The following is an 11,961-nucleotide window of genomic DNA, read 5'->3' as shown; positions in this document are numbered from 1 at the left end:
TTTTTTTCTTCACTGTTAGATGAGCGCCTGCAATCGTAAAGCATGACTCCGGTAATACTTCTGTAAATGAATCACTATTGCATTCATACAATTAGCCTCTGAACAGATGTCAGAAAGTAAAGATTGGCTGCCTCTAGATCAAGTTGCCGCTGCCAACTCTCGCGAGCTTTGTCAGTAACAGTTGATTGTAATGTCAGTGCAGTCCAATTTACAGGCTGGAGCAGAAACTGCTAACTGCATTTCCCTGAAGTATTATATGATTTCCATTCCTTGCAAACTTTATCATCTTCGTTGCAGTGAGTTGGGTAAGTTGCTCTGAATTTACATCTTCCTGTTAGAGATGCAAGTTACTGTGAAGCTCATTCTGTGGGAGGAACGTGATCCCTTCACGTGTTTGCTGTGCCCCTTTGGTGCTCTGTGGGAGACAGTCATTGTAAATGGGACAGATGAAGTAAGGGAGCAGCCACATACATCAAATCTTCCGATTGATTATTCAGGAAACGCAGACTGCGGCCATTTAACTGCTAAGGAAATAATGAATTTATTCAACTTTGTATAAAGGACCGTAGCACTTGTGGAATCACTGTAATATATGTTCCTAATGCACCCTCTAAGGGAAAACACTTTATGCTGTGTTTTACCCTTAAATGCACTGTTTAGTGAATTTCTCCTTAAAAGAGTAACAAAAGTGTTTTTTGACCACTCTTACTCTCTAGTTTTTTTCTTTTTTTAAAGTGGTTTGAAATGAATAGTTATTGTCTGGCTCTACATGGTACTTAACATTTGCCATCTGAAACTTTAACAATATCAATTGGCAAAGGAAAAGTCTAAGTTTCTTTTCTCTAAAAGGAAAAAGCTGTTTCCCAATTTGATTTACAAACTTTTTTCCCATTTGCCCTGTTTGTTCTCTTTCTTTTAATATGTGTGTTTATAGCAAAATATTTTACATTTGCTATTATTTTATTATTAAAGAAATAATAAGCAAATATAGACTTTCTGCTCATCCTATGATTTTGTAACTCTACCTTTATTTTGATATCAGTTCTTGTTTAACCAGAGGATTAAGCATTGAGTATAAAATATATGAATGATTAAAAGTGAAATGAAATGTGAGCAAAATTATTTCATTATTTATGATTTCTATTTGTAATTTTAAAAAAATTAAAGTTATCTCTTCCAAAGTTTTATGAAGATATTGCATGATAATAAACTCAATTAAGAGTTACTGTCACTAGGCTGTGCAATGCTTCCATAATGTAAGCTATCTCATATCTATGATAAATATTACATTTCACTTATATAAATAGTTACTTTGTTTAAGGATAAGCATGAGCTTTTAAGGAGTGACTTTTACTTTAAATGACATCTTTAGAATTCTCTGTGTATTTGAAATAACGTGACCTTTGGAAGCAAATTAAATTTCTAATTGGATTTGCAAAGTTCTGTTTTATTCTCCTAGACCTGTTGTTGCTGTTCGTTTTTAATATCCTGCTTCTTTAACTGTAAGAAAATATTTGGGATCTACTCCACATTTCAGTTTTTAGAATATAAGCTAATAATATAATATAATAATAATAATATATAAGCTAATAATAAGCTAATAATATAATAATAAGCTAATAATGTCTTAGCAAATGATATCTTAGTTACAAATTTAGTTTGTGCTTTGATTTATTTCTTGGTAACAATTAATAATATATACTTAAATTGTATGCTGTCTTCATTTTAATGCTTTCATGCCAAAATCTGCTCATTCTTATCAAAACTAAACTGTTTCCAACGTTGGAGAATTATAATTGGATAGATGTCAACCTAAGAACAGATTGAACTTTCAAATAAGACCCAAGATATCTCTCTAATATTAAATGTTCAAATTGTTCACACAATGAAAAGTCTGTGGATGTTCTTCCTGATTGAGGACAGTTACAGATCTGTTTCTCATACCTAATATAGTGTCTTCTATGCATATACATCCTTTTAGTGCCTACTGGGTATCTGAAGGATCCCTGAACGACAGTGGTATAGTCTATTTATAAACAGACTTCCTCAGTTCCCCACTTCACTTAGCCTACAACAAAACAAGCTCTTTAGGTTTGGTATAAAGGCTCAGTTGTTTTAATTGAACTAAATACATTTTAGTGGCACTTGTTCTAGATCATATTTTCTAGATGGCTCTTTCCCCACCATTTTAACAGTCTATTTTTATATAGAAATATATATTCTAATAAAACTTTTTAAAAGACAGGAAAATTACATTCAGAGAAAACTATTACCAATTTTTGCATGACCATCCTTTAAGAAGTCCTTGAGTGGCTAATTATTTTGAAAATTTGGTTGATATCCAATTATGGCAAATATATGGCAAATAAATAGCTCTTTATATCAATAATTTGATTGCACCCATATCTTATAGCATAACCTTATATATTTTAAAAATCAGTCAAGGAATTTCAATACTTTCAAAATTGAATTAAGAATGCAAAAAGAAAGAAATTATTTTTTATCTTTTTTTACTTAAAAAATTTTTTTTTAAGTTTAGAATATTTTCCCAAAATTGCCAGTAGATTTTGATATTCTGGAGCATTTGGTAAACTTGGAACACTATAGTATTAATTGTCTTTCAGGTTTTTCCCTCTTCCCACTCCCATCCATTCTCTTTTGCAATTCCAAACAAAACCTCCTTCCTTTAATCAAATATTAAAGATTATTACAATAAGTTAATTGATCTAAATTCAGATATTTAGTTGTCCTTGTTATAAAACTTTACCCCGTTCTTTATGAGTAACACGTTATGTGTTCTCAGAGTTTAAATTATTAATGTGCCAGTAGTCAATTTGCACCAGAAAGTATAGGAGTAAATAAATGAAATTTTATTGAATATTTTAATTATTAGTAAAGACTTAGAGTTATAGAGTAATAACATTTCTTAGTCTCCTTTATTTGTCTCTCTTTTGATTGTTTAATAATGAGATAGCATATATTAAAAACATAAACATCTCTAATGGTAAAACCACAGTGCAACATGTGAGACTAGAGAATACCAGGTTATGAAAAGAACAAAATAATGCTTACTTAAATAAAGTACTGCAGCTAAAAAAAAAACAACAAAAAAAACTAGCCTATGCTAACAATGAGTATGTGAACATAAGCATATTTTCCTATTAAAACCTAGATTTAATAATATGGTATATAATATACTACAACAGGTACCATGAAAGTGATTTGGAATTATATTGCCATTCTTGCAATAAACACAGGCTTACAATGATTTTTTGAATGTTACTAATTACATTATTTACATTACAAGGTGTAAGTACTTGTATTACTAATATCAAGGTGATGACTCACAGATATCATTGTTTAAAAAGCAAGATTATTATTCATATAAATCATATTATATAACATTAAGTTCTACTCAGCACAAAATATAAATAAAAACATACAAGAAGTAGTAGTATAAATCAAACTAAATGACATGGGGATGATAGTACAACCTTTTAGATGTTATAGCAGCCTTTCATAACACATACAATGAAAATTATTATATTTATTAATTACATACAAAACCAAAATTTTGGTAGTAATTTTATATTTGCTATGCAATAAAATTAATAAAAAATAGAATGAAAGTTTGAAAATTGTCAGAAAGCAAAAATTATTAAGATTGTTTTATGGTTTAAAAGACAAAATAAGATTTATATAAAACCAAAAAAAAATGATTGTCTTTATTAGACTCAGAAGACGTTGATTGAGCTAGGCCAAAGGCAGGAATGAGTCCAACCAAAGATGCTGCAATTTATCTGTTGAATTGCAGCTTAGAATAAACCAGCTTTGTATCTTAATTCCTTTTCCTTTCTAAAGCAAGTTTTTAAAAATGAAAAAAAAAATCTATCACAGCTCTTTGCTTTCTTCCAAATGCCCTCCTCCATTTATTTAGAAGAAATGTCTTAGGAATTATCAGAAGGAACAAAAAGAACCACACAGCTGTGGTATGTGGTAGCAGTGTCTCTAAAACTCCTAACTCTCAGAAATATAAAATTTTATTAGTAAGTGTCAACTTTACAGGAAACTTTATATTATTATGACATTTTATTTACTTATTATTTTTAGAAGATAAATTGCATTTTTGTTATGATTATAATAATAGCTAAATTTTATAATAGTATATACATAGTGTTAAAATATTATATACTTCAATAATATATTTTATTGGTATTAGCACAAATTCAGTTGTATCAAAATTGAGAGCATAAAAATTAATCTCATGGCTTGATTTTTTAAACCTTATAACAATCATGTATAAATATATATGTGTATATATGCGTAAACATATGGACATCAGTAGAATTAGATATAAATATATAGATATAGACGCAGCCATAAACATAGACAAAGATAGAGGCAGAAATAGAGACAGAGATAGAGGTATAGATGGAGATATATCTATAAATACTAGACACTGAACAAAATAGTATACATAATGGACTAGTTTATTCAGATATTTTGGGGGATCAAAAAATGCTTGTTGATCACTAGCTGTCCTATGAACAGTGGTGAATGAGACTGATTAACCGTGAGGATCATAGATCTGAGACACTTATCACCATAGATAGTGGCTTAATCTCTGCCTTCTAAGACAATCTAATTTAAAAAGTAGAATAAAAAGACTAATACAAATTCTCAGTGCTCACAGGATTAGCTTCTCGGACACATAGTTTAGACTTATTATTACACTATCAAAACATAATAAAAATATTTTGTACATGTATGGACCTTTGCTATTGTTATGTGGATGAGAATCAGTGTTTGTATTTGACAGTTTTAATCAGATTTTCTTTTTTCTTTCAGTTATATAAAGATGTTAGTTCTTTCAAATGATATCTGCATTACATTTTTCTGTTCCTCTTTGCCACTTGGAGTTTCAAAATCTGCTTTAAATTTTTTTTTATTTAAAAGAAACTCAAGTATGCATTATGAATTTTTAATGAAAATTTGATTTCCCCAAATGTTCTCTTCATATCATTAATAAATATTATTTAATAAAATGCCAAATAGTTATGATTTTATAGGTCTAAAAGATTACTTTTGCTTCCCTCACTTTTCCCAGTAATTTCTCAGTTTTAATCCTCTTATTTCACTCATCGTGTCCACTATGAAAACACAAGTAAATCTGACCATGCTAACACATTTAACCTCCCTAGTTGCACATGCTTTAATCAATTAACAAATTAACAGACATGCATTGAGTAATCCCTGAGTGTAAAATTTCTTCTAAGTCAGTTTCTTCTCCCACATCTAACGTTATCTCCATTGACAATATAATTCAGGTAGAAAAGCCCTTCGTGGTTATTCAGTTTCAGAGGAGTTGGTATATATCCAGTCTTCCTTTTCCAGTTTTTCCCATAGGCCTTTATAGTGGTAGCAGATTTGTTAGTTTTCACAATTTGTAGGAAAAATGGCAACTACTTTTTTTTTTGTAACTTCACATTCTGTGAATTGCTTGTCCAAATTCTCTTCTGACCATAGGCTACAATTATATAGAGGAAGAAACCACTAGGCAAAAAGGACCACAGAAGGGACCATGGAAACAGAAAAAGGCAGTAATAGAAGTCTGAGGACCCTTAAAGGTTCTTAACCTACTGTCAAGAGCCAGCCAGCCATGATTAGAACTGTATATATTTCAGAGAATATATAAGCTTGTATTTCCTCTTCTAACTATAGTAGAAATTTAATCTATTATATCTATCATTAAGTAGACTACCACTTAATGCCACCTTTGGTTGTGCTGTGTATGGTAAAGAAGTATATATATATACTAATGCCTTGGACAAATTTCCTACTTAAAAAACTACATCTTTCTTACAGAGGTTTGAAAACGAATCTTTCCAAATTGAAATAATTTCTCCTTTTCCATTTCACTCATTTATTTCTAAATTGAAAACTGAAATATCTCCAACCATTTTCTATTTTTTTATGTGTCTTTATAGCAGTAACAGATTTATTAGTTTTCATAATTTATAGGATTAATAAGAACTACTAAATTTTAGTTAATTATCATCAATAAAATATAATACTAGATGCATGAGGCTGTTAAAACTTCCCACTTATCTCTCTTGCAGAAACCAATATGCAGAGCAAGGGTACAATCATATACATCAGATTTCTCTTGCGGTTTCTTCTGCTCTGGGTTCTCTTTGGGAAGTCACACACTGAAGAAGACGTCATAATTACCACCAAGAATGGAAAAATCAGAGGGGTGAACTTGCCAGTTCTTGGTGGCACAGTAACAGCCTTTCTTGGAATCCCCTATGCACAGCCACCTCTTGGTAGACTTCGATTCAAAAAGCCACAGTCCTTGACCAAGTGGCCCAATATTTGGAATGCCACAAAATATGCAAATTCTTGCTATCAGAACACAGATCAAAGTTTCCCAGGCTTCCTTGGATCAGAGATGTGGAACCCAAACACTGACCTCAGTGAAGACTGTTTATATCTGAATGTGTGGATTCCAGCACCTAAACCAAAAAATGCTACTGTAATGATATGGATCTATGGTGGTGGTTTTCAGACTGGGACATCATCTTTGCATGTTTATGATGGCAAGTTTCTGGCACGGGCTGAAAGAGTTATTGTGGTTTCAATGAACTATAGGGTGGGTGCCCTAGGATTCTTAGCTTTACCGGGAAATCCTGAGGCGCCAGGAAACACGGGCTTATTTGATCAACAGTTGGCCCTTCAGTGGGTCCAAAAAAATATAGCAGCCTTTGGTGGAAATCCTAAGAGTGTAACTCTCTTTGGAGAAAGTGCAGGAGCAGCTTCAGTTAGCCTTCATTTACTTTCTCCTAGAAGCCACCCATTGTTTACCAGAGCCATTCTGCAAAGTGGATCATCTAATTCCCCTTGGGTAGTGACATCTCTTTATGAAGCTAGGAACAGAACATTGACTTTAGCTAAATTTATTGGTTGCTCTAGAGAAAATGAGACTGAGATAATCAAATGTCTTCGAAATAAAGATCCCCAGGAAATTCTTCTGAATGAAGTATTTGTTGTCCCTTATGGTACGCTCTTGTCAGTAAACTTTGGTCCAACTGTGGATGGTGATTTTCTCACTGACATGCCAGACACACTACTCCAACTTGGACAGTTCAAAAAAACCCAGATCTTGGTGGGTGTTAACAAAGATGAAGGGACAGCATTTTTAGTATACGGTGCTCCTGGTTTCAGCAAAGATAACAATAGTATTATAACTAGAAAAGAATTTCAAGAAGGTTTAAAAATATTTTTTCCAGGATTGAGTGAATTTGGAAAAGAATCGATCCTTTTCCACTACATGGACTGGTTAGATGATCAGAGAGCTGAAAACTACCGTGAGGCCTTGGATGATGTTGTTGGGGATTATAATATCATATGCCCTGCCTTGGAGTTCACCAAAAAGTTCTCAGATATGGGAAACAATGCCTTTTTCTACTATTTTGAACACCGATCCTCCAAACTTCCTTGGCCAGAATGGATGGGAGTGATGCATGGTTATGAGATTGAATTTGTCTTCGGTTTACCTCTGGAAAGAAGAGTTAATTACACAAAAGCTGAGGAAATTTTGAGTAGATCCATTATGAAACGCTGGGCAAATTTTGCAAAATATGGGTAAGTGCCAATTTTTGTAGTTGTTCTTGTTTGGCTTTGTTTTGTTTTGCTTAACTTTGTTTAGTCTCCAGTGTAGACTTCATTAAAGGTACAGAAACATTTTGATTATTTATTCTCTTCATACCTTAAGCTGGTTTTGTTTTTTATTTTGTACTGCATTTCAGTTCCTTGCATCAGAGTGCTTTAAAGAAATAATCAAAGAACTTTTATGAAAAATATTTTCTGATTTCATTTCCAAAGTACTGCAAAGTACTTTAACAATGTTCACCAAAGTTTGTACGGAAATAGATGTTTACCTTGAGAACTAAAATTACTGTGATATGTTATTAAACCTGAAAGTTTATAGCGTTCACAGGTTTAAGAAAGATTAGGAATATCTCTCTTTTTCTCATGCTCTTAAGCAGTAGTACATTGTTACCTGATACACAAAGAAATACATCCCTGCTCAGGAAAATCAAAGGGAATGATGGTGATAGGGTTGGCCCTCAGATTATTCAAAATACAGAATTTGCCATTTTATCAATGTTTTTTATTCCCTAATATGTTTGTTCAGAGCTTTTAGGTAACCTGTGTTGAACGAGAGCTACAAGAGTCATCTTGTTCAGCTAAGCTGTTTTACACTTGAGTAGTCATATGGATGACATTACATAATCAGAGATGTTACAAAAGAACATATTTTCCCTCATATATTATAAATATTGTGATAGTATGTCTTCAATAGTCAGAGGAAAATAATCTCTTTTAATATATATTCTACTTTTTTAATATTTTGTGTGTATAAAAAATAAGGTTTTTGGTTTTTTTTTTACTGTTTGTAACCCCAAATTGAATTTTATACATTGGAATAATTTGTATCAATGAGAATAATAAAAGAATAGAAATTTGGGCATCTCTTTTTTTGAAAAGTGCTTACAGAAACTCACAAATTGATTGATGCATTAATCCAATTTATCATCCTGTGTTTTACAATTGAAAAGAATGTTGAGAATGATTTTGCTTTCTGGCTTTCTTTTCCATCCTCCATTTGGAATTCATTGTACTCCATGTTACTGTATGTATCTTTCTACAAAGTACTTGTATGATATAATTCATCTCAAAATTTTTGATACTTATTTACTGTGTATAAAGGTAAAACTCTTCCATCTGGCATTAAGAGGCTTCAATAATCTTGTTGCAACCCGTACTCCCCAACACCTTGTTGCTTGGTAGATCAGTTATCTCATGAATACCAAAGATTTCAAGCTTAACTACACCTTAGAGCCTTGTTCTTGCTATGTGCCCTGCTTAGAACATTTACCTCTCTCCTTTTTAATGACACAAGTCCTACTATTTTGTTAAGGTTTTGACTGACTACATGTTTCATACAATGTCTATTTAATTCCTAGAGTTGTAATTCCTCCAGACTTCTTTTTCACTCTCACAGAAGACATTGACTGTCACGTGTCTAAATCCTATCTTTCATTGTATTCTGAGCCTCCTAAACGAGACTAAGAACTACCTTCTTGAAAGAGAACCTGTGGTTTTATTGGATACTCATTAAAGTACTGACATTAGTATATGTCACACTTTACAAATATTTGGTTAATGATTCAATGAAAGCAGGTAAAAGCTAGTATGGGTAAAAAATTTTTTTATCAAGATATGTAGGCTATTATATTATCTGTTATTATATTATCTGTAGCTGTGCAATATCTTACACCTTCTCAACATCAGTCTAAATTTCTGCTTAAGAAGGATCATCTTATTTCTAGAGCTGCATTAGAATTACGTATATTTCATTCTGTTCTCTCCCTCAAGGCTCTATCCATATTAATTCATCTGAATATATTTTTAATTCTTTCTGGCAATTCTAGAGATTATAAATAACTTAAGGGGAATATTAAGGGAATTTAAGGGAAATATCAATATTTCTTCAAATTATTGATGCCTGTAAATTTTTAAAGGACTTCATACTTTGCATGTTTAAATCATCAAGAAATTTATATTTTCTTATTTCACAATTGGAAAAACTGAGAACCAGATGTGGTAAAGGTCATATTTATGGTACACAGATAGCAACAGGTCAAAGAAGAGAATATTTGACAATTAATAGAATAATAGATTGTTTAATCCTAATCTCCTTCTATGATTTGCATATTTTTATGGGAAATAAATAAAGGTTGACACATTTTAATTATAATGATAAATTCATATAAACAAGATTATAAACCATAAAAATTAAACTTTTTTAAGAAGTTCAGCCATAACAAGATGTCATTTCAGTCGGTGAGTTTCTTTAGAGTCCATGTTTGCACAGTTGAACAGATAATAACATGTCATATGTGTTGAGATTTGACTTGATGGCAAACATAATTTTAATCTCCTGCAGTGCATTATCTGTTTTCAAAGTATACCTATGAATAAATACAGAAGTTTAGAATGATTAAATAAACTCCATGGAAACAAAGTTGGTTTAAGCATTAAGTTTGGAAGTCCACCCATATTTATTTGACCACAAACATGATATTTGATGTTCTCATCCCAGGGAGATTCTCCCCCTTGGTTCCCCTCTACTCCCCATACTGGGGACATTTAACCATGTCTGGAGTTGGGGTGCTACTAGCAAGGTAGAGGCCAGGGGTGCTGCTAAACATCTTAAAATGCACACGACAACCCCCCCACAACAGCGAATTATTCATTCCAAAGGTCAGTAATGCCAAGACTGGTAAACTGAAGGATTTTACTTCCATATAACCCCAAAATGACACATCAAGAAAGTAAAAAAGTAGAACTGAGCATTGTAATAATCATCAAGGAAAATGAGTTTTCCAGTTCGTGGTTCATAAAATGTTTTAATGAATTTTTCTCCTTAAATAATAAGTTTAGTAAATATTGTATTTCTCATTAGGATTAAGTTCAAAATAATTTTGAATTTTTCTTTGTGATATTTTATTTTGCCAATGGGTTGTTTAGTAGTCTATTGTTTAACTTCCAGCTATTTGGGTAATTTCTAGATATCTTGTTGTGGATTTCTAAGTGAATTCAGTTCTAGTAAGAGACTATACTCTGTAAGATTTTTCCCTTTGAAATATATTGAGAATTATTTTATGACCCAGCATATGATCCTTATGGGTGATTATTTTATGTGCTCTTGAAAAGAATGTGTGTTCTTCAATTATTTGGTATAGTGTGTTCTGTAAATTAATTAGTTCATGGTTGCTCAGGTCTTCTAATAGTCTTATTAATATTTTTTGCCTACTTGTTTTAAATACTGAGAGAAGGGTATTAACATATTGGATTATAACTATGGTATTATTTATTTCTCCATTTAGTTCTGCTAATTTTCCTTTTAATATTTTAAATCTATACTATTAATTCCATGTAATTTTAGGATTATGTAGTCCTGATTAATTGACTGTTTTATCATTATGAAATGTCTCTGTCCTGAAGTTGACTTTGCCTAATATTAAGATAGATACATCAAGATTCCCATGCTTACATTTGCATAATATATTTTGTTCCATCCTTTTACTCCAACCCACCTATTTAAAAAAAAAAACAAAAAAACTTTTCTTACAGTTGGTGTGATTAACCCATTTAATATTTAATGTAATTGTCAATATGTTTTTGTTCAAATCTACCACCTTGCTATTATTTTCTTCTTTTTTTATTGAATTTTATTTTATTTATGTTTTTATACAGCAGGTTCTTATTAGTCATTAATTTTATACACATCAGTGTATACATGTCAATCCCAATCGCCTAATTCATCACAACCCCACCCCCACCCCCCCCCGCCGCTTTCCCCCCTTGGTGTCCATATATTTGTTCTCTACATCTGTGTCTCAATTTCTGCCCTGCAAACTGGTTCATCTGTACCATTTTTCTAGGTTCCACATATATGCGTTAATATATGATATTTGTTTTTCTCTTTCTGACTTACTTCACTCTGTATGACAGTCTCTAGATCCATCTACGTCTCAACAAATGACCCAATTTCGTTCCTGTTTATGGCCAAGTAATATTCCATTGTATATATGCACCACATCTTCTTTATCTAGTCGTCTGTCTATGGGAATTTAGGTTGCTTCCATGACCTGGCTATTGTAAATAGTGCTGCAATGAACATTGGGGTGCATGTGTCTTTTTGAATTATGGTTTTCTCTGGGTATATGCCCAGTAGTGGGATTGCTGGATCATATGGTAATTCTATTTTAGTTTTTTAAGGAACCTCCATGCTATTCTTCATAATGGCTGTATCAATTTACATTCCCACCAGCAGAGCAAGAGGGTTCCCTTTTCTCCACACCCTCTCCAGCATTTGTTGTTTGTAGATTT

General features: G+C 32.0%; 1 protein-coding gene across 1 annotated transcript in view; it reads left to right on the top strand.

The window, feature by feature from the left end:
* Nucleotides 1–201: 201 nt before the first annotated feature.
* The window catches only part of BCHE (butyrylcholinesterase), an 80,289-nt gene continuing 68,529 nt past the window's right edge, over nt 202–11,961 (top strand). The window contains exons 1-2 of the mRNA XM_024124345.1: nt 202–305; nt 6,120–7,644. Of these exons, the coding sequence (XP_023980113.1) occupies nt 257–305; nt 6,120–7,644 (1,574 nt within the window). The 5' untranslated portion in view covers nt 202–256. The remainder of the gene's footprint in view (nt 306–6,119; nt 7,645–11,961) is intronic.

This window comes from Physeter macrocephalus, chromosome 1 (genome assembly GCF_002837175.3).
Source record: "Physeter macrocephalus isolate SW-GA chromosome 1, ASM283717v5, whole genome shotgun sequence".
In the NCBI taxonomy this organism is placed as follows: Eukaryota; Metazoa; Chordata; class Mammalia; order Artiodactyla; family Physeteridae; genus Physeter; species Physeter macrocephalus.
The sequence above is the reverse complement of the archived record's forward strand: the minus strand, read 5'-3'. Positions and strand labels throughout refer to the sequence as shown.